Consider the following 24,588-nt stretch of genomic DNA (forward strand, 5'->3'; position numbering starts at 1 on the left):
ACTCCGCTTTATTACTTAATTTTCTCCAAAAACATTGCATAGTTCACTGGAGACCCACAGACTTTCTGAGACACTGCCCGATACCACCCCTCTGCCCATTATTCCTGCCTGTTCTCAAACTTAATTTCCAGATTAATCTTCCTAAAAATCAACTCCAATCCAGCCATTTCCTTCCTCCAAAACACATTTTACACTCGATTACCTAGTGATATAATTACAAACTCATCCCTTGGCAGCTCCATCCCACTAACGCAGTAGTTCTGACTCATTTTGTTCATTCAACACAGATCAGAGAGCGACACACTCCCATCAGTAATGTTTCAGACCGACTGCAGTAATCTTCAAGGAATAGAGAAGATGCACTCAGGCACACAGCAGACTCTTCAAGTAGAACAATTGTGACATGTTTCTAACCATCACTTTGGTAGTGCTTACTGTGGGCCAAGTAATTTTTGAACATTTTAAAAGCCTAGAATCATTGAATCTACCCAGCCATCTTATGAAGTAGGCACTATTATTGTTCCATTTTACAGATGAAAAGATGAGACACAGAGAAGGTGAGTGAGTTTCTTAAGGTCACATGGCTAATAAATGGCAAAACTAGAATTTAATCTCAAGTGGACTAGGTCTGAAGTCAATGCTCTTAATTTTCTTTCCTTCAAATCCTGCCGCTCCTAAAACGCTTCTTTTTTTTTTTTTTTTTTTGAGTTGGAGTCTCACTCTGTCGCCCAGACTGGAGTGCAGTGGCAGCTCCCAGTCACCGCAGCCTCTACCTGCTGGGCTCTGGCGATCCTTCTGCCTCAGCCTTCCAAGTAGCCGGAATTACATAAAACGCTTCTTTGCATTTGGTCACCTCTTCAATCTTGAGGAGGTGAATCCACCCTTTTTCTCTAATTTACCTTCTAAATAAATTTTTCTTAACCTAAAAAAAATCCTGCCACTCACTACCTGTCAACCCCTTCCCCAGCACTGAAGAATTACTGAACTCAATCATTTCTCAACAAGTTTCACATAAAATCTTATTTTATTTGGAAGATAGCCTGGGGTCAACAAACCTCCTTCTATAAGCTATTTTCTCAATCACTTTTCTCAAATACCACACATTTTACTCACCATGTGCTCTTTATTATCCTCAAACTGTGTGATATATATGTCACGTCTCCAACTAGACTGAAAAATTTCCGTAGCCAAAATAATAGCTAACATTGCAAATTGCTCTTCTGATTTCTCAATTTTGTTAGTGGTCTCTCTCATTAACTTCAAAGTAAACTCTGTATCCTCCTCTCTATTCCTCACCTAATACATCTCCACAGGCAATCCACTTCTAAGTTTTAGTTCTTCGTACATGTCATACTCTTTGCCATCTTTTCTCTTTATACTGTGGAGATGCCTCACCTGCTAACTGTTCCAGAGTAAGCAAGCAGTGGATCGTTGGTTGTTATATTGCTTGAAGATCTCACTGTCCTTTCCTCAGCTATCACAGAAGTCTTGTATCTGGTCTTCCAAATTTGATGTAACTAAACTTGAATCTTTAACCTCACATATCCATCCTATACTCCATTGCTAGTTTAGCCTATCTAAGGAAGAGACTGTTTCCTGCTCCCATCCACTGCCCCCACTTCCCCAAATTGTCTGCTAAAATGAGAAAACATTCCTCAATTGGTACAAAAAAGTCTACTCAGCACACCATTGATTTCAGCCTCTTTTCAACTTCTTTTCCAGTTACTCCACTACATATGTTGTATCTTCTCAGTAAGTCAGGTCTCAAACTATTCCCATAAAAAGTGCTATTTCCCCATCTTCATGCCCCTGTTTATATCATTCTTGTCACTGAAATTGCTGTATCTCTACTTTTGTATCTTGAAACTTCACATTGCCTTTTTGTCTTAAGTCTTTTCTCACTCTTTTGACTTTCAATACAGTAATGAGTTTGAATTTCTCTTATTTATCCTTCTCTTTGGCTACTTGCCTCATGTTCTTTATTGGATTTCAATATTTTTGAAGATAGGAATTCAGTAGCCCTTGTACATTGACCAGTGCCCACATATATAGTAGATATTAAATAAATGTATGGCAGATTGAAATAACTGCTAACCTCCACATGATTATACATAGAAAATATGATTCGTTGTTTAAACATACTAACCTATTATTTTGAAAATGATGCAAATCAGAGGCTAGAATGAGTTCAGGAAAAGCCTTTACAATCCTAGACACCCCCCAAAAAGGAATATTGAGATGAAGTAAACTTTGGCATCATATTTATAAATCCCTAAATTTTGATTCAATATTTACTTGTGTTTTCTTTACCAGTTTGTCTCAATGTTTAGCATTGATACCTGATGTCTCTGAAGCTTAGTTTCCTTTCCCGTAAAATCAAGATCATAATACCTATTCTACATGGTAGTTATGCGGAGTAAAGGAAATATAGTTTAAATGGAATAACATAGTCTTTCTAAAAAAATTCAGCTATTGCATACAATAGATACTGAAAATGTGTTAGTTTCTTCCTTCTGTCATGGGTGAACAGAGCCCACTTAACTGAAGGAGTCATAACTAATGTTGCCTGCCACGGTGGACTTGGTACCAGAGTTGAGACCCCAAAGCCTCCTCTGGGGAGCCATCTATTAAGGTGGGCAGCCACACATACATCATTAGCCTTAAGAAAATGAGGAGTCTGTGAACCTGACAGTCTTTCACATTCTGATAAAAAGAAAAGATTGGTGTCCACAGGATAAAGCTATTCTTTGCCTTACGATTTCTGCCAAAGGAAATCAGAACTAAAATCAAATTCAAAAAAATGATGTTCTGACTGTGATGTTTCTATGAACCCTCTAAAATCATCTCCCTGACTTTCCTCCCAGCCCACTATACTTCAATGACTCAAAGACAAAACTGTGCCAAGGAACTGAGCAGAGTTGAGATTGTTGGTGGGGAATGAAGTAGTCCCAGCTTTCAAGTTGGAAAAGCCACAGAGCCTGGCAGCAGGCAAGATCTGAAACAAACATCGCATCAATTTTATTCATCTATACACTATCTGAAGCATTGTCTCAGAAGTGGAACATTATAAGAGATTGGCAGAGACACAATAGTAAAAGCACTTGTGGTTTGCAGAAGATATTATAGATTCCAGTTTATTTGAATTCAGTCTTTTCTTTTTTCTCATTTCTTACTGCTTTCTGACTTTGGTTTGTTCTTTATCTCTTTGCTTTCTCTTTGTTCGGTAGCCTTCTCTGAACACTGATTTTGGTATCAAGGCATTTAAATATATATTGTTAGACATTCTTAACTAGATGTAATTAAACAAAGGAAGGAAGTCAGTCTGAATCAATGAGAAGCTGGAGAAATAAGCAATTTTTAAGGAAATGAAGGTTTATTACTCTTAGGGATATACTGAAACCATTGAAAGCAGTAATAAGCTATGTTGCTAAGCTATGTTGCTTAGGAAGCAGTCGGCTACCTTAACGCCTGCATAAGCAAATTTACTGTTTGATTTTTCTTTTTCTTTCTTTCTTTCTTTCCTTTTCTTTTCTTTTCTTTTTTTTTTTTTTTGCTGAGGACTTTTGCTCTTTAAATAGGTTAGCATTTCATTTTATTTTTTACAAATTGCTGAGCAAACTTTTTATTTAACATTGAGGATATTAAGATACATAAGTGCAAGTCTCATTTGTTTAAAACTTGGTACTAGTGAGGTCAAGACCACACAATAAATCTCTGTATCTGCCAATTATCTCTCTCTCTCTTGCGTGGCCACAAGTATGTGTACACCAAGCAATGGTCATAAGCAGCACTGGGGGAGAGGATGTGGATGAATCTGTTCAGTATGCCTCCACATATTGGAAATTGGCTCTCTTTTCATCTGCTATGCACCTGTGGTCAGTAGCTTCATCTTTCTTTGTAAGAATCAGATTTTAAAAATTACTTTTAATACCATCATTGTTGTTTTAATAGTTTATCTATTTGATATTTCAACTTTCTGCTATGAGGTAATATTACTTAAAACTAGATGAGAATTTTGTTTTCATTGACATTTTTGCATGCATGTTTATATTCTGTTTGTTAAGGCAAATAATGCTATGTGGGCTCACAGAATTACATCTGGATTCTTTGAAGGAGAAATAATGATCCTTTTTGTGAGATGAGTGATTTTTACAAACTTAATATTCCAACTAACAGAGTGCTTTTTTCTTTGATTAAAACATTTCACAATTAAATTAAAATGCAAATATAGACAACCTGTGTTTATGGTTATAATATAATTATTTTTAAAAGGTTTTAAATCAACCTGCTATTAATATTTCATGCATAAGATGTTGGTTTTATTGTTGGGCTGTTTCTGCCCTGTTCCATTTTGATGATTACTTAAAGTGCTAAGAAAACTTAATCATACTGCCTATGTTTTATCAGTTTTTACCCACTCTCCTCTGGTAAATTAGGTAGGCCGCTTTCCTACATACATTATAAGTTCCATCACTGATGTTAGGAAAATATAAACTATATATAAAACTCCAGAACCCCCTGAAATTGAGTTATAAACAACTTATTATTGGTTTAAAAAATATTTAATTGCTCATAAGTGGAACATCTCCTGAATTTAAGAGTGCCATATTTTATAAATTTTTATAAAATTAAGATCTGGAAACATCATGGAATCATTTAGTACAGCCTTTTAATTTATGATAAGAATATAACATATTTGTATTAGAAATTGAATCTAGTGCTGTGTGTATAATTATGATTCTCTCAATTTTTTCTGATGTCTTATCACTTCTAAAATGCTTTTATTGAAATAGTTTTTAAATAATATTTAATAATTTGACCTTTTTTGTTGTTGTTCTTTTTAGTGATCTTAGTGAAAACCAAATTCAGGCAATTCCAAGGAAGGCATTCCGCGGGGCAGTTGACATTAAAAATTTGTAAGTATACATTTTTTTAATTTTATAATGTTTCACATTATTAGCTATTTTAAAAGTCAAGTTTATATTAAATAAAGTATCACAATAAAATGGTGAAATTCTTGTATATACAGAGGGTGCCCCCCAAAATATATATACACTTTAAGAAAAGAAAAAAACTGTATTAAAATCGTGGTACTCAATAAGATAAATACAAGTCACATTCAACCTCTGCAATTACAAGAGGTACTCAAAGTGGTTACCATTAGCGTTCAGACACTTCTGATTATGGTGAACATCTCTTAAAATGTGCATTTTTGTGGCACCCACAGATAACTAGCTTGCATAGGTAAAGTTGTAGCAGTTAGTTTTAAGTTGTTTTCATAAGCTATCTGAAGAGTTTCTCATTAACAAGATATCTGGAAAATTAGTCATTATCAAATTCATTCTTCAAGCCTTGTCATTAATATTTTGAAACCTAAGAGATGATTTATTTAAAATGTATTTGTAATGTATTTTCTCTTTTTCTTTCAGTCTACTTCAATAATTTCCTTTTCAATTACTGTTGATATTTATTGGAAATGCAGAATATGAACTATTTTTTTCTGGAAAGAGTAGATAATAGTTTCTTGCTAGAGACACCTGTACTCTAAAGCTACAGCTTTTTCTAAAACTTTAATATTACCATTTTTATTAAATGCCAAAAGTGTGAGATTGAAAAAAAGTATTTCTTTCCCTTTGTATGATTATTTTTGTTACCTCCCTTTTCCCTCTATTTTCATGAAAAATTGTACTTATAGCCTCCTTTTTTAAAAAGTACATTTCTGTGTTTTTCCTCCATAAATCTTTAATCTGGTATCTCAAGTACAAGTTATTTTGTTGTTGTTTGTACGTTTGTGTGTTGTTTTTTTTTTTTTTAAGTAACTAAAGCTCTTAAGGTACATATGAGATTTAGGATCTCAATGACAATCCTAATATTGTCAGAATATACCTTTATAAATTTTAAAGTAATATTAATATATTTTAATATTACTTTTTTAAATGATGAGTTTTTATTGACTGTGAATACTAGGATATAAAATGTTTTTCCTAGTCTTTACATTAGTTTGGAATGTAAGGGAAGAAAAGCCCCTGTGTGCCGAGATTAACTGTCAGGAATTCAATATTTCTTAGCTAGTAATAAACAGGGCAGGCACTTTTAAAAGAATTAACTTATATTCAGAATTTTCCATGGTTGAATCTAATGCTGTTTTTCCACTAGCAAAAGTAAGACAGATGTTTTTCCTTGTCAAAGAAGACAACTGCTTATAAAGTCACAGATTTCGGCCTCTGTGTCTTACCCTCAAAATAAATGATTTTGTTTTAAACTTGTACTTTCACACTGTACAGGTAAAGACAGAAAACTACAGACTTCTAAGGTACAAATGTATTCGTGGCCCTAGGTTTTTATCAGTGCTCAAGTTAAAAAGATTTTACTTGTTTTCTTTCTATCTTTTCTAGTTAGATCTTGGACAAATATTCAGGTAGACTCAGTAGTGTAGGGTGTTTAAATCAGTCTGATCAGAACAACATAACAATCTCTACGTAGCACGTACTTACGTGACTGTAAAAGTACAGCAATGGCGACAGTTGACCACCCTGGAAATGGTATCTGAAATCTTATTACAATATTACCTCTAAGTCCTTTAAAACAGGTGGTTTTTATTCTTCTTGGTACAAATGTTCAGGGAATTCAAGTCAACAAGTGGCCCTTCTTCCATATTTAAGGATACATTTAGAAGCATATTTCTAAGAAGGGAAAAGGTATGGTGGGAATCTTCCTTATGTACTCCTCATTTATCATTAAAACATGTGATTTTAAAAGTTTAGAGATAAAAGAACAAATAAAATGCCAGCTAATGTTTTATGAGGAATGGAATGTTGATTTAGTAAAATTTTCAAACCTTTTCCCCCACCAAAGGAATGCTTTTCCCCCAGAATTTAAAGACTTTTACGTATTCAGTGAGATGAGTTTAGGATTGGAGTCTCAGAATGTTTTACTATTTTTTGGATGTGTAAATACGAACAAACCAATCAGCTTCACTGAGGCTTGTTTTCACTTTTATAAATAAACAATAGTTGCTTGGATTTGTTATGGTTATTCAGGAAAGAAGGTCTGTGAATGATATTTTAAAACAGTAAAATGCTATGGAAAAATAATGTAATATTTCATTTCACAAGTATTCGGCTAATCAACTGCTAAAAGTTAGCCCAGAAAAATGTATAGTAAGCAGACAAGAAAGTAGAACATGAAGTAATGAGCAATATTAAGGACTGATATGACTATTATATTATTGGTTAACTTGACATGGAGCTATGGAATGGAGAAAAATATATGAGAAATTATTAAATGAGTGCATACAAGATCCTTATTTATAAACAAGATACTGAGGGCTGTAGGTGCTGAGGAAAGAAAAGTATTGCTTGATGTTGTCAAAGAATACTGGGGGAAAGCGTTTATGAAGGGAAATGTAAACAAATCTGAGATTGGTTTGTATTGTATACAGGTGACTAGAAGTAGGCAAGGATGGATAGAGAAAGTTAGAATTTATTAACGAGACTATCCAAACCAGGGTCTTGATTGGATTGGAAGATTAGCGGTATAGTGCAATAGAGTGTGTGTGTGTATGTGTGTGTGTGTGTGTGTGTGTGTGTGTGTGTGTGTGTGTGTGTGTGTGTGGTGATGTTGGGAAATAAGGAATTGAATGTGACCACTTTTTTAAAAGATGTAACTGTATAAATTCTGAATAGCAGCAGTGGTAAGTGTAAGTGTTAAGAATCTGAATATGGGGAAGTTGAATAGTGTGACTTCACACAATTTCTGCTTTGGGGTTTATATTTCTATGAAAGAACAAGGACTCAAGAAACGCATGTGGATACTGAATGATGATGAGGATAACAATTTATTCCCACTATTCGCATTCCTTCCTATAGCAATGTGAAAAACAGTGACGGCAACAATTTATAGGTTTATATTTATTATATTGATTGATTTTATTATAGGTTTATTTAATTGGGATTACAGAAAAAATAAAACATAAAAAATAGTTCTAAAATTTTAAAAACTCAAATTTATAGTTAAAAAATAGTCCAAACTCCATTGCTAAAAAAAGTTCCTCCAACAATTTACCTGTGCGATGATCATTTGTATACCTAACCCTGAATTGTACTCCACGTCTTTGAAACAAAAATAAAAAAAGTTCCTGTCTCGTGGGGCTTTCTATAAAGTTTGGTTTTTTCATTAAAATGTAAGAAAGATATCTGGTAAAATATTAAAACTGATGGTAAATGTTAATTTATATTATTGTGAAACTGATAGCCATAAATCATCAAGTAATGAATTAATGAATAATTAGCATTATTAATATTATTACTATTTAGCATAAGAAGGAAGTGTAGTGATTCATCCTATTTATCATGCCAGTATGAGCATTTACACATTTTTTTTTTTTTTTTGAGTTGGAGTCTCACTCTGTCACCCAGACTGGAGTGCAGTGGCCGCTCCTAGCCACCGCAGCCTCAACCTGCTGGGCTCTGGCGATCCTTCCGCCTCAGCCTTCTCCTAGCCGGAATTACAGGCATGCATTACTACGCCCGGCTGATTTTTTGGTTTATTGTAGAGATGAGGTCTCGCTGCCCAGGAGGGTCTCGAACCCGTGGGCTCTGGCAATCCACTCACCTCAGCCTCCCAAAGGTGCAGGATTACAGGCTGAGCCGCCGAGCCCAGCTAGCATTTACAAATTGAGCAGCCCTGCATGGTGTCTCGATGGCTACTCTTCAGTTATTCAGAGAATAAAAGAGAAAAATGAAAACTGGACAAAAGAAATATGTGTTTTAGCTATATCTAGGCAATATTTTGTATAACTCAGTATTTAGTAAAGCTCAGTTTAATGCACTGTAACGGTTTATTGGATTTACCATATTCAGAACTTATTCAGAGTAAATTCCAGTGTTCACATGATTTTCACTGGAAGCACTTGCTTTAATCTTGTGGATTGGCAAATATGCTCAAGGCAGCATCCTGACAATACGAAATTGATGCTGTGGAAATTTTGCAAATTAGCAGATCTTATTCCCTTTCCTCCAGGCAAGCCACACTAAAGCTATTCGAAACAGATGGACATTTATCTTGCTCTTAAACATCTCTAGGGATGTTTAAGGACTCCCCATAACTTTTTTGCTTGTCTCTATTCATTTCTTAACTGAATTCAAACTCTTTATATTTTATTTTATTCGCTTATTTTCTCTAGTCACAATTTAAACTACTTTTTTTTCCCTGAAATTTTAGACAGTGAAATATGATAGGATAATAACAAGATTGAATTAAAATATCAACCAAATTATAGTCACTAAATTATAATAGTCAACCATCAGCACATTTCACATTTGTGTTTTTAAACTCTCAATCCAAATATGGAATAAGGTATTTATACTATATAATTATCAACTGATGCCTCACCAAAATATAATCAATGTTTCTAGAACTTTTCTTTAGAAACTTTGCATGTATTTTTATTGCCAAGATTCCTTAGCTTATTCTTTTTATTTGAAGCTTATTCTTAAAATATGTACTGTACTCAACAAGCACAGAAATGTACTAAAACTTTCTTGTTTTATGAGAAAACATTCCTATAGCTATCCCAGGATTAAATAATTAAATGTAAGCATATATAAATTTAAAAATTAAATAGATTGCCTGTTTTTAGTCACATCACAAATAACAAAGTTTATTTACTTTGTACCTTTGATTTCTTCAATGTTGCAGAATCTCTTTCAAGTGTATTATTTATTCCAGGCAAACTTTGTCATTCCCTCTTCATAAATAAATATATTCTTTTAATATTTGCCTGTAGTATCCCAATTCCATTCCTTACATCTGTTATGAGTCTTATCCTTATTTTTCAGGGAAGAAAAATGCCTCTTGGTAAATATTAGGTTGGGGGGAAATATTTGTATTTTTATTTTTTACATGAATTATACTAGGCTGAAGTAATCATAAATGAAGAAGGGAAAACAAAAATAAGTAGAATCTAGTTAGATACAAAATAAAGTGGAGCTGGGCTTGGTGGCTCAACGTGTAACCCCTCGCCTTGGCATACTGAGGTTAGTGGATTGCCTGAGCCCACGGGTTCGAGACCCACCTGGGCAACTTGGCGAGACCTCATCTCTACAATAAATCAAAAAATCAGCCGGACATGGTAGTGTGTGCCTGTAATTCCAGCAACTCGGAAGCCTGAGGCGGAAGGATCGCCAGAGCCCAGAGGGTCGAGGCTGCCGTGGCCGGGAGTGGCCACTGCACTCCAGTCTGGGTGACAGAGTGAGAATCCAACTCAAAAATAAAAATAAATAAATAAAAATAAATAAAGTGGGTATTCACTATGGAGGCAGTGACTCTATAAAAGAATGAATTTATTGACAAGGGTTTAAGTCATAAGATGGTTCAGCATGATTCTCTTTAGATAATCCAAGACATAATTCGGAAAACATATATATATGACTCTCACACTTTAGAAAAGTGATCACCCATTTTGGGATGCATTGTTTATTAGCATAAGAAGATTTGGCCAGCAGAAAAGAGAGGATAATCTATATGTTATTACTGAGCTTAGAAGTTTTATACATTTATTTATTTTTTTGCTGGAACTCTGTCATCTTCAGTTTGTGTATTGATGGCTCAATTAAAACCCATAGAAGGAAAACTCACAGTTCTTTCCTAGAGAGAATGATGTATTTCAGTGTATTTTGCATTTCTCTAGTTTTAAATATCTCTCTTCTAGTGTCTCTTCATCATTGCCTTCTTAACTCCTAATGATGTGGGAGTAACGGTTGCTCACATGTTATACAATCAATATGTAGCAATCAGAGAGAAGAAGGTATGCAAATTGTACCATTTCATTTAGCTTTATCATATAAGTCATAATTACAAAAATGTCTTCATTAGTCAGCTAGTTTTCATGTTTAGTTTATTGCATTGCTTATCATAAAAAAATCTATTGATATCAAATTGAAACTAAATATTCATGCCCATAATTCCTTCCTAGATTGTTTTAGTAAGCCTGAAGCTGGAGAGATTTTGAAGGATATGTGGGGTTTTTATTCATGGGGTTTGCTATATTCTGTCTTAAATTAAATTCCTTGGATCCTCAATGCAGCATAGAACCTTCTGAACCTATAGGGGTGGCTTTCTATCTAAATGGATTATAAATGAAGGTGGGTTTCATTCTATAAGGACCAGAGCCCCTCTTACTATACAGAATAATGCTAGTTGGTGGGGGGGGGTGACTAGAGGTTATTGCAGATACTTAAATATAAAAACAATCAGTGGCTCAGCCAGTGTCACTTACCAGTGCTGTGGGAACTGTCCATGGTCCTTTAATTTGCCTGGTTTGCCTTTTTTCTAAAAGAACACTCTGAATTGCGATAATCCCCAACTGTGATAAAGTTTGCTGCCAATAATCTCTCCAGCTTTGCATTTTGTTTTATCTTCAGGATGTCTTAAACACTTTTCCTCAGTAATGTCATGTAAAAACAGTAATCTATACAATATTTCTTCATAAATGCTTTCTAAAGCAAAACAAAATAAAACCAGAAAACACAAGAAAATCTGATTGAGTAACCAAGAATCCAATTCACATACTTATATGAATTGTCATGATCTTACTGTGGTCGCCACATTTTCCTATGGGAGAGAGCAGACCTTTAGACTTTTGCTTCTTTAACACTGAACAGAACACGCTGCTATCTCTAAACTATTACAACAACCTGCTAATTGAATTTTGACCACCACTTTATATTCTCGCTAGATAATTTTGACAGAGGTGCTAGATTTTTTACAAAGGATTTTTTCATCCCATCACTAATTGTTTCAAACTCATGCAGTTTATTAAACACACACACACACACACACACACACACACACACACACACACACACCTCTTTGTTGTAGGCACTATGGCAAAGCCCTGGGAATGCAACAGAATGTTATACTAGTTCTGAGGTATCTATGGGAAGATAGATTCTTCTCGGAAAGAGCAGTGATTATTATTAACTGCTATAACATACAGCCCCTTTAGACATTCTGACTAGTCCTAACATTCTAACTTTGACCTAGTGTTTCAGCCCTCTCTAACACTGAATCAGCACACAATCTCTTTTACTCAAGTCAGAATGGTCTCTCTCTTGTGAACAGTCACTGTGAGCATTGTAGTATCCCTGTTCACAACATTCATTTGATAGAGATCCTATTTCCATAGGGAATACTCACGTTTTTCTTTATCTAACTAGTTTCTACCTAATTTTTTAAGGATCTGGTTTGTTTTTCCTTCTTTATTCATGACTACTTCAGCCTCGTGTTATCACTTTTTTTTTGGAAAGACTATAGTGCTTTTCATCTTTTGGTTTCTTACTTGAAACATGGCCATCAGAGATTTAGTGAAACCCCTATTTAAAGAACAAAAATTTCCTGAGTTTGTTTCCTGAGCCACTGTGTACTGACTGGGAGCTATGGCAATACATAGATATCAATTCCAACCACAACTTAACAGGATATTTGCTATCTAGCAAATTTATTTGTTATAAATTATTGAACTTCTGTGAGTCTTGTTTTGTCATCTCTCAAATTAGGGTAATGCCACTACTAACCTTCTCAGTTATTATGAGGAAAATGAGATGATGTATGTACAGGCCATGCCACATGCTATGCATTCATTAAGTGTTAGTCACTAATTGCTACCACCTTTGATTAGTTTAATTAGAATTACCAGGATTTGAGTGTCAACTTAGTTATTTTTCCCTCCATATACTTAAAAAGAGATTTCCCTCAGTCTCTACTGCAGTTACCTTTTGCTTATTTCCCATAAATTTACAAATGCATAAAATTTTATACCACAGACTACTCAGTAAAAACAGGATTCTTTATTCCTATGATAAAAACAAATGTGTTGCCTGAAAGTGCAAAAGGGTTAAATTATCATATAATAAAGGTTATTTTGTGTCCCTCAGAATAGTCCTCACCTCAGTTGATTTCTTCACCAATTCCTAGGTTAATGCTGATTTGCTTTTATACAGAGGTAAATGATGTGGTTACTGAAATTCTGTCAAGGATGTTCATTTATATGGATCAATTTTTATTATTATGTTCTGGGTATGTTATAATTTAAATCTTGGGCTACGCCTTAAAAGTTACTATGTCATATGATTTGCATATTTAGGCACTTACATTGTCTTGAACTTTATACACATATGAGAAGAAATAGAAAAGACTATGCCCATATAATTAATAGCTTTTTATTCTTTTTCTTTCATATAATTTGGATGTTTTTATGAGGTTTCATTGCAATAGTGAAATGTTGTCATCCTTTTATATTGATTCTAAACACTTTTGTCTTAAGTCAACTAAAACTTTAAAGTTTTCTATCTTACAATAGTGATATGAACATGAAGTCAACTATTTCTAACACCTAAAACAAAACAAAGCATAAAATTAGAGCATAATCATAATAATATTGTAGACAAATTGGGAGATCTTGACTGGTTTAGAAATTATTTTAAGATTTTTATGTTTCATAATGTTTAATAGTTAAAAAATATTTTAGTAAAAAAACTTTTACTTGGATGCCACAGTGAAATATAAATTTGCTATTAGTAGGGACACACCAACTGAATTTAATGCAGTTTATATTTGTTATTATCTAAGTGCATGTGTGTAATTCAAACACAGTACAGTATCCAAATTTAAAAAAAAAAGAATACAGGAAATCCCTTAAGAAAACTTAAATGACAGAATTAAATATCTCAATTTTTCAAGATGCCAAGTAAGTAAATGTTTACCTTTTTGTCATTTAATATACCTATTTTTAAAGCTAGTATTTAGCAACTGTGTATATCATCTCTCATACCTAGAATAAATCAAAGTATAAAACTAAGAAAGATTTTTAGTGTTAGAGAAAATAAGACCAGCTTCAGAAATGTTATGTGTGTGAGGCACGATGTGATATCCCTTTAATGTATGGACTCCATCGATACACTGCATTGCCTAAGACTAAATGTTTTAGTGCTAGGAAAAATCAAAACAGACAGTCTAGAGTTATTTCAGGGCATCAGAAGGTACCCTTCCTGTTACCAAAAAGAGAATCATAGAATATTAATTCTGAGAGAGATCATGATTATTCTTTTTAACCTTGTCATTTACATGAGATTAAAGTAGTTCTTCGAAACACAAACTTACCTAGTAAGACAATGAAGAATGAGATGGAGAGAAAATTTGGAATTTGATCAAAAGCCAAAGGGAAGATTGGAATTGGGAAGTGAGGGAGGAGAATATAAAAGTCTGTGCTAGATTAGGTCAGCTGTAGGTCTGGAAGAAACTGCTTATGACACTGTACCGTTTTTTTCTCCCCAGGAAATAAGAAAAGCCCTAGCTTGCTTTCTCACTGGGAAGTAGCCTTCAGTGCCAGAAAATCACCCTAAGGCTGTCCCTATTGTATCTAATTCTCTGAATAGTTGGAACATTATTTTTTTTAGAAGTGAAAAAAAAATCTTGTTATTTCCCTAATTCTGAATAATTTTATAACATGGTTGCAAATTGCATCTAAAGAAGGTCATCCTGTCACTCAATACATGATTGAGAATAGTCTCTTTTCTGTTTACAGAAAGCAAAAGTATGCAGGACTTGAAAAATAGCAGAGGAGGGAGTGATCAGGGTGAGAGAAACAAGGTGCAGCAAAATAGTTCAAAAACCCTGAAATAAAGTATGCTTTTGCATAGTTTTGACACTGTTTATCTTGGTATGCAGATAAACGGGGGTCGATATAGGGAGACTTTCTCATGAGCAGTCATGCAGATACAATGCTTCCCATAAACATTCCTTTGAATATCACAAAGTTGACAAATCGATGAAAAATCACTTGTTTGATTTGGATTATCCTTTCATATGAGTAACGTCTTCATGAAATACCTTCGTGCTCAGAAAATACGTGAACTGAGATATGATGGCATTCAGAAGACTTTTAAAGAAAAGTTCAGTCCTACGAAAACCAAATACTCTTAATGTTTTAGCATCAATAAGAGCTTAGATTTCTGTTAAGAATATGACAAAGGATGTAAGTATGAGCAACGTTAAAGAGGGGTGAAATTTCCAAAGTTTCAGCTGCATCTCAACTTCGCCTATCATAAGGAAAGTAATCTGCCTTTCAGTTCTTGTAGGACAAGATTTGCTTGAGTGCTTTCTGGCATGCTAGAGCTTCCCTTTTGTGTATTGTATGCATGATTTAGAAGAAGCTGTGTCAGCACTGATTTATACATTGACAGCTAAGGATAATAAGATATGGGCAAACATAGAGCTCACCCTTTTACAGATGAACCTGGAGACTGCATTAGGCAAATTTGATAGCATTAAAAGATTTTGCCAATTTGTCTGGAAACAATTTCTCTTTTGTAGTGTGTCAGGGGTAACACTTCATGCCATTGTACTAATTTAAATGGCTTTGATAAATTGTTCAAGAGGTTAGAGAATAGTAGTGTAGATATATATTTAGCACTTTAAAATAAAAAGGCTATTAACTTAATTGTTAAAAGAATTTAATCTGTAAAAATCAAAATGTTCAAGAACAGCAGCCATGTTACATCATGAGGCTTTAAATGTCTTCTCTGAAAATAACTTATACTTCTGCATTACTTCCTAATAAGTAGAAATGCTTTAGGCTGTTACAGTAACATGAGTGTTTGCTATGATTTGGAGGAAGCCTAGGCTTAAAAAAACAATAATGTTGTATCATCTTTGGGGTGCACTTTAAAAAATATTACATATCCTAGATTGTACCATTTACATGACATCAAGGTAAGTTAGTGTATGATTGTGTCCCCTAGAGACCTTCTTCAAAATGAGATGTATATTTCATGAGACAGTCTCAGTTTACATAATTTCTAAAGTGAAGAATTTGAAGAGGCCCCTTTGAAAGTCTCTGGATTAAATCATTGCACCTTTATTCAGTAGTCTTGCAAGAGAAACACCTATTTTATGGGAATGTTGAAACATTTTTTAAGAACAGATCTCAAATACCAATTAGCCCTTTCAGTGAATTATGAACTTAAAACAAGGACAAGATTCCTTTGTAATATGATCATAATCTTGCTCCTGTACACCTGCATTCATCTACTAGTGTACGAAGAGCTAAAAACTCATTTATTTCATGGAGTATCTATGTCAAAGGAAACATTAAAATATTTTTCTAACTGAAAAAAATAACATCTCGAAGCATCAAACTACTGTATTTAAACAACAGCTGCTTACTTGAAAAAAAAGAGGATGGTACAGATAGAATTTAATATTTAACTGTTCATTTCAACCAAATAGGAAGCTTAATATGAATACGGACATTTTAATTCCAAAAACAGGCAGCAGGAAAAAGCAAACTTAACCAAGTTTAGAGCATCTTTCTCTTGCTTTTTTTTTTAACTTATTAATTTTAACAAATGAATACTTAAGCTACTGGAGAAGATTTTGTTTGAATTATGTATTACTTAGAATTAGCTGATACAGCTTTTAAACTTTTTACCATAGATACATGTAGTATTTTAACAATGTGACTGTAGTATATGCTTCTTAATCTTTTGGGCTGAAATTTGCACCTGTAAGAAAAGCAAATTATTAATTAATTTTGATTACTTAAAAATGTATTTTCTAGAGAGTGGTATAATTCTGGAAGTTTCTTAACCTAAAAGTATGCTGTATTTACAGTGCAGAAAATTTGCATGTAATGATAAGGAATGTAAATTATGAGAATAGTGACACTTAATATAGAACAACTGCTAGCTTTCTAAAGTGTGTTTCTGGTTGGGAATAGCAGGGAGATACATAAGACATCATTCTCTTTTCAATTCGGAGTTCTCGAAGGAAAACTGCTTTTAAAAGAAGGAAACCTAAAAGTAGTCTTGTTCTTTCATGCCAAGGATAGTGAAATTAACATGCAGCTGGGCTTCTCTGATAAATGGATTCTGTTAGGTCACTGAGGGGGTGCATGTGACATTAAGTGATTTACAGTCCTTTACCTTAATGAAATTGTTTCAGCAAGATGACGCTGAAAGCTCTTAATGGATAGCTTTTCTTGATGTAATGAAATTGCATTCCTATGGCATTTAATATAAGGTGCAGTTATTATTTACTGGAGCTTTCCAAGGGCTGCTATTTGCACAGACAGTTCAGAACAAAAAGATTTCAGTGGCGGCATAGAGGCCAGAATGGCTTATGACATCCATAAGCAGATGAGTGTGTTGGTGAGAGCCTTTCAGTGAGTGTGGTCGGTGTGTCACAGACCCTTCAGGAAACTTCCCATCACCTACCGCAGCTATCCCTTCTACATAGATTCTTCTAATCTATTTAACAGGCAACTGGATTACAACCAGATCAGCTGTATCGAAGATGGGGCATTTAGGGCTCTCCGGGACCTGGAAGTCCTGTAAGTACTGCTGTTTCTCTTACCTTTTTAATGGGGGCTTTGTATCTGGAAGGGACTAATGTGGCGGTTTATCTGCTTGCTGCAAACCTTGTGTCAATGGTCTCTTAAGGGTACCTTACTTAAATGACTCATGGTTAATACAGAGAAGAGTTAAAATGTGTGTGTGTAAAATCTTGTGTACCACATCTGTGAGTTTAGGTAAAATTGTCTATTTAAGGGCATGCCAGTATACTCATTGTAAAAAAAATAGTTTCATAGAATTCACTGGATTTGTGTGGATTCTCAGAATTGTGAAATAATCAGATAAAATCAACTTTGTAGGAACAAAAACATCAAAACATAAGCTTCTTAGTAACTGATATGTTGGTATATTTTCTAGTTGCTAGGCAATAGAAACGTGTTTTCTCATTTAAAAATGCAGTTTTTAACCAGGCAACCTAACATTTTTGTGAGGTTATTTTGAAAGCTTTCTCCTGATTTTAATAAGTCACCCATTAGGTCCATTTTAAGGTCATCACTACTGACTTGTAATGCACGACATACACACTTGAATTAAAACTGGCATACTCTCTCTCCTTGCTGAGTAGATGTGATTGACAAAATTGGTTAATTGCAACTAGGTAATATTGATTGACTTTTGACTTACTGAAATAATTTTAATAAAAATATTTTTGATGAAAAAATTTTTTTACAATTTCTGAATTATTGTTTTATTATTATTTTATTTTAAAGATATGGGATACAATTCAGGATTTGATATATAAGTGGCCAATGTACAGGTGAAGTTGGGGCCTCCCATTGGTCCTCACTTCTCCTGGTTAGGGTGAGGAACCCCATTGGTGTCATGTACCCCTCGCCCTCCTTCCGTTGGCACTGACCTGCTACTGATTTTCATACAAACTCTAGTTAATAATTTTAATAAAAACTATTGTTACTAACACACTTTCTTCCACTACTTTATTCTGGAATTTTTTTTGAAGCCAAAGATTCACATTTCCAACTTTTTAAAAAAGTTTAGAATCAAAGGTACATTTCTAGTTTCTTAAATATATGTACAATTCCTCCTCAAGTTAAAATATTCTTCTATGCTTTATTTTATCCTTAGCACAACTTAGTCAGGAATCCAAATTTGAATTAAATGTGAGAGGGTTGAAGTTTTCCAGAAATCATCCAATTCTCCCACAAACAACAACAAAAAATGTATGCTTTATGAATTGAATTCTAAGAACAGAATAACATTTTGAAAAAGGCTTAATCTTTCAACTAAATGGCTTATTTTTGCAATGCTTTTTATACAGTTGGCTTTTAATTGTTTTAATTCTGAATAAATGAATAGAATTTCTGTGTCATGTCACTAAACTTTGTATAGAAAGAGACCACCACAAGAGTTATTTAATTGAGTGCAGCTGATCAAGCCAAAAATCTATGACTAAGTCAGTGCTCCTAACTAGAAATATGAACGATACCAATCATTTTATGAAATTTTTCGATCAAGTAAAAAAAACACTTAAATTTGTATTTGATATTACTCAGCTTATTTATTTAATCTATATGTGCAAATATATACATAAGTGTATTGACCACCTGTTAAGTGTATTTTATATGAAGGGGTGAGAAGTAAGCACTATGCTACACAATGAAACCTTTTACCCTAATACAGTAACTATGCATTTGTTTAATTGCGATAAACTGGTATTTTTTTAGAAGCCGCAAGTTTGTGAAAACACAATCATCGCCTCACATTTTGCGTGTCATGATAGCAAAATATCTAAAAAGTGACTGTAGCAAGAATGATGAAACACACCAGAGAGCGATATACATTTTTGGGGGTGGCTTGTCTGGTTTATTCATTCTTTTTCATTGAGGACAAATTCACATAAAATCAACCATTTTAAAGTGAGCCATTCACTGGCATTTAGTATATTCATAATGTTGTGCAACCATCGCCTACTTCCATCTCTAAAACGTCTTTATCAACCCTCAAAGAAAGCAGTTATTCCCCATTCTTCCCTCCCTCAGTCCCTGGAAACCATCAATCTGTTTTCAGTTTCTGTGAATTTGCTTGATAAACATTTCATAGTTCATGGAATTAAAATAAAAGTCTAAACTGTTGAGAACTCTTTTGTGGACCTCAATATGTACATCTCAAAGAAATATATATGGGCCAGAGCTTGTTTGTTGAAGAAAATATTTTAAAATAGCACAGGATACAAGAAGTTGTGATTTCTTTTTTAAATATTTAAATATCTTATATTAAAATTTTATAAAGTTGGCCAGAGATTATTTTAGTATATGTTATTTTTCAAAACATCTTCTTACTTTAAACTGCCACCAGAAAAATTAATTGATAAAACAAACAGTTTTAGGCAAAATTGGATAAAACACTAAAAAGACTAGGGTTTATTAAATGCAGATTTCTTATCAAATACGTCAAAATTGCCGATTATAAACATTTGACCAAGAGCTTATTCTTAATTGAATTGACACTAAGAAGGACTCAAGAAAGAAGGTTAGTGGTTTTGCTTATTTTTATCATTCGTGACTCTTTAGAGTATGTCTCATTATGTGACAATAATGAGGGAATATTTACTGACCGCCTTAAATTTCAGATTCCTGGGGTTTTAGATTTTTTTACAAACTTAAATTCAATGAACAATTTGTAAATGTGTGACTCTACTAACGCCAAACAGGAGAGATGAGATAATCATGGGTCATTGATGAAAACGTGTTAGATTCGGATATTTACGAAGGTAGAAAGAGTGAATAAAGTCCAAGAAGTCAAGTGAAAGTCAAGAGAGATGAAAGCTTGGAGTTAATTTATTACTTGTATGTGCATGGTGAACTGGTTTATTGTGAAATCCTTACTAGTAGGATTTATAATTAGTTGCTTATTTTCTTAATATTTAGATACCATCTCAGAAATAACATTGGAACTAAATCTAGATCAACGTTTTCCTTTTTTTTTTTTCTGGATGCTAGACGCAGAAATGAAATATAGCCTTTGAGTTACTACTTTTATATATTTTTCATTTTCCACAGAATGGGCATAATTTAATTGAATTAAATCTTAATGATTCATAGCCATTAAATACCAGACTCACTGTCAAGCCTTATGTTTTGTACTAAGTAATAAGAAAAACTAAATCAAGATATAAGCATAAAAGTTGCTCCATGATTATAAAAGCACATATTTTGTATTTATACATGAAGATGTCTTTTGTATTACAGTACATATTAAGACAAAATCTTAAAGCTGAGCATAGAAATAGCCTTATACATAGGACAAAGTGTTCACAAATAAATAAATACAATACATAAGTCTGTATTATTTCAAAATCAAAAGTGATTATAACTTTAATAGATACAGGTGATCATACTTTGCACTAATAATTTATGACTAACTTTTAAAATAACTTAATTTTGTTGGTTCCACATATTTTACAACCAGTTGGTATCAGTATCAGTACTGCATTGCCAGCATCAGTACTGAATAAAATAGTGAGATAATTTATTTCTTCAGTTACATTATGTGAACTAACATTTTGAGAAAACTTCAAATTGATAGATACAGGCTTCAACATTAACCGAAAACTCTTCTTTGCATGGAAATATAAGACACTATAGTTCAAAATTAATGCATGTATACTGTGTGTGAATTACTTAAAACAATTTATTCCCAAAGTCATATTTCAGAATGCTAGATACTGTAAAAATTTTAGCCATATTAAGTCAGCATAAATTTTGAGAGTGGAAGAAGGGGTCATTTGCAAGCAAATCCCTTTGAGAAGTGAAACCTTTTAGTTCAAACATCAGGATATATTTTAATGGCATTTGAAAAATACATCTCATTTCACTTGAGCACAGGAAAATGCTAGATGCTTTTAGATAACATGAGTCAACTAACCCATAGGTCCTCCCTAAAGTAGTTTCTGTTTTCTATGTGACTTAATTCAGATCGCTTGATTAGTTCTTACATAATTAAATGCATTTCAGAACTGGATAGTAAAGAGAGTCAATGCGTATTCTAGGTCTGTAGCTGACGTGCCTTACTTTACCGAGAGGTTTTAGTCAATTCTTCAACCCCTGACTACCCCATAAGCCACCATTGATAATCGCAGCCACCAGCTGGCCTAAAGAGGCCTCACAAATGTATTTCATTTAGTCCAAATGCAATTGGTCCACAGTTTCTCTGAACTATTCGAATTACTTGCCAGTATTTAAACATTAGTAGGATTGATTTAAAAATTTCCATTTCTGGCTTCCCTTGGAAAAATCAGATTGTTTGGCAGCCTTCCATTATAGCAGATCAAAACATGAAGAGCTACAATGAAGAATATCATCACTAACTTACCAAAATTCTCACTGTCCCCACTGTCTTTCTACTTTTTTCTACCTCTTTTGCCTGTTGTAATTTCTTTGCTACATGGTCTGTTTTTCTCATTTTTGTTCCCTGCCTAGCCTGTATGGGCAAGTGATTTGCAACCCCTAATTCAAACTGCTCACCAGTTTCAAACTTAATTCACCTGGATTGTTGATCCTATCTTTCCTGCCTCTTTAGAAACTTGTTCTATTTAGTCATCACCCCACTGTATCTTCAGTTTCTTCCCCATCTTAGAATCACTTTCTATTTCCACACTTTACTCACACACACCTGCAATAACTTCTACCACTTTCTTATCATAACTGGATTTCTCTAAAGAGGAAAAAAAAAAAAAGAAAAAACCCTCACATCTTAATCTAAGTTTCTGAAATTTGTCTAATTCTTCTCCCCAGCTGGACTGTATGCTATTTTAGGACAGGACTTATGCCTGATTAACTGTTTGGGGTTTTTTGTTGTTTTGTTTTTTTTTTAGTTGGAGTCTCACTCCATCGCCCAGGGTGGAGTGCAGTGGCATGTTCTCAACCACCTCAAAGTCAACCTGCTCGGCTCAGGTGATCCTTCCACCTCAGCCTTCCAAGTAACTGGAACTACAGGCGTGTGTTACCACGCCCAGCTAATTTTCTGATTTATTGTAGAGATGAGGTCTTGCCAAGTCACCCAGCCTGATCTCGAACCTGTGGACTCAGGCAATCCCCTCACCGCGGCCTCCCAAAGTGCTAGGATTAGACTTGAGCCACTGCACTTGGCATGATTTGCTTTTATAATATTCCATGTTGCCATAAAATAGAAACCATTCAGGAAATATTTGATGAATGAATGAGTAGTAGTAGTAGAAATAATAATTATTATTAATAATAATAAAACTAACAATCCTGCATTAGGAAAAAGTAGAAAATATTTTAACCAAGCAAGGAGGATAATTATTTTCAACACAATTGTCTACTTGACCAACCATCTTCCTGGCTGTACCTCAAGGAACCATGATTGCTGCCACATAGCACTTAAAAAAAAAGATAGAAAAAGGAAAAGGCTAGTGTTTGTGGTAGCAACTAAAAACTGTTAGAACAGATTAATCTTTTAATATAGTACCACAGCATGTCACTTCATCCCAACCTGATGCAAGTACCAAATATAGATGTGTGTCTGTCTACTCAACTTTCAACAGTGACTGACGTCTACAGTAAGGAATAATTAGCAAAACTCTGTTCCAAGGCCTGACAAGAATGATTCTGTACTGTTGCTATGAGATTTCACCTAGAGAATTCAAATATGTTCATCTACTCATACACAAATTACACATAATACCTCCTAAGGAAATGTAGTTGTGCAAAATTTCCAACTGTGACTGTCCTGTGTTTATCTCTTAACCAATATTATGAACAGACATGCAAGTACAAGGTGTATAAAGTAACATGTAAATAGTAAAAGATGCTAAGGGTAAAACCATACATTTACAATAAATGTTGAGTAAAACTCAATGCATGACAATATATTAAAATGTGAAATATATGTATCAACTTGTCTATAAAATAATGCATCCCTATGCCTTCTCTACCAGATAGTTTTCTTGCATAAGCATAGTCAAAAGATGTTTTCTTTATGTTAAGATATAAAATTGTCATATGTTTCTATATCTAAAACTTCTAACTTTTCTTTTTATTCTACAGCACTCTCAACAATAACAACATTACTAGACTTTCTGTGGCAAGTTTCAACCATATGCCTAAACTTAGGACTTTGTAAGTAGTCATAATATAAGTAAAGGTCAAATTAATCAATTAAAACTTCCTCTTAAGAATTTGTTTCAGAAAGCAAAGAAGACTCCTAATTTATGAGGTAGACAGGAGACTATAACTTTGGACAATTATAGATATGATATTTGAGAAAATGAACTATTATTCTGGGAACTTGAAGGCTTTCTTTAAAATGATATGCATTATGGGAAGTTTAGAGTAAAAAAAACATTTACTTTGAGCTATTGTGGAGGTCACATTTCATTAAGAAATGGAAGACTCCTTGATTGGCTGTCAGAAATGATAAATGGGAAATCTTTATGATTTTATTACTATACTGCAAGCAGACCTAATAAAGCTAAACTGGTTTTCCAACATTCTTTACAACGTGAAATTATAGCATCACCTTCTAGGGCTTCTGTAATTAAGATTATGTCAGCATTTATTTTTGAAATATCTTTTTGGGGGTTACAGATGGACATTAATATATTTTTGGTGAATAAAAATAATTTTACAATAAAGTGTTGGCTACAGCTTTCGTTTTCTCTCTCTTATTTTTTAAAGTAACCCTTAAAACCCAGAGTGAGGGTATATAGTAATAGCATTTTCAGAGATAAATTTCACTTGAACTGAGTTTCTGAATCACCTTGACATAAAAAATAAATACAACATATGGGACTTGGTTGGAAACAAATCCAAAGCATTGGATTTCTTGACCAAAGAAAGTGTTTTTAAATAAAGTAAATATATGTCGATGGGATTTTTAAAATATTTCTCATTTTCTATTAACATAACTGGAAAATATATTTTTAAATAAAAGTCTATTTAATTCCCATCTTTTTAGTGAATTATGCAATAACAATTTTTTTTTTTTTGAGTTGGAGTCTCACTCTGTCGCCCAGACTGGAGTGCAGTGGCCACTCTCGGTCACCACAGCCTCGCCTGCTGGGCTCCAGCGATCCTTCCGCCTCAGCTTTCCAAGTAGCTGGAATTACAGGCATGTGCTACCATGCCCGGCTGATTTTTTGATTTTATTGTAGAGATGAGGTCTCGCTGCCCAGGCGGGTCTCGAACCCGCGGGCTCA

The 24,588-nt window shown here is 33.8% G+C and overlaps 1 protein-coding gene across 4 annotated transcripts in view; it reads left to right on the forward strand.

Moving 5' to 3' along the window:
* Window positions 1–24,588, forward strand: part of SLIT2 (slit guidance ligand 2) — a 387,750-nt gene that overhangs the window by 229,001 nt on the left and 134,161 nt on the right. For all 4 annotated transcript variants that reach the window (XM_008054352.2, XM_021710555.1, XM_021710556.1 and 1 more), the window contains exons 5-7: window positions 4,845–4,916; window positions 17,318–17,389; window positions 23,438–23,509. In XM_008054352.2, coding sequence (XP_008052543.1) covers window positions 4,845–4,916; window positions 17,318–17,389; window positions 23,438–23,509 — 216 coding nt within the window. The remainder of the gene's footprint in view (window positions 1–4,844; window positions 4,917–17,317; window positions 17,390–23,437; window positions 23,510–24,588) is intronic.

This window comes from Carlito syrichta, unplaced genomic scaffold (genome assembly GCF_000164805.1).
Source record: "Carlito syrichta isolate Samal-C Ts95f unplaced genomic scaffold, Tarsius_syrichta-2.0.1 Scaffold289796, whole genome shotgun sequence".
Classification (NCBI taxonomy): Eukaryota; Metazoa; Chordata; class Mammalia; order Primates; family Tarsiidae; genus Carlito; species Carlito syrichta.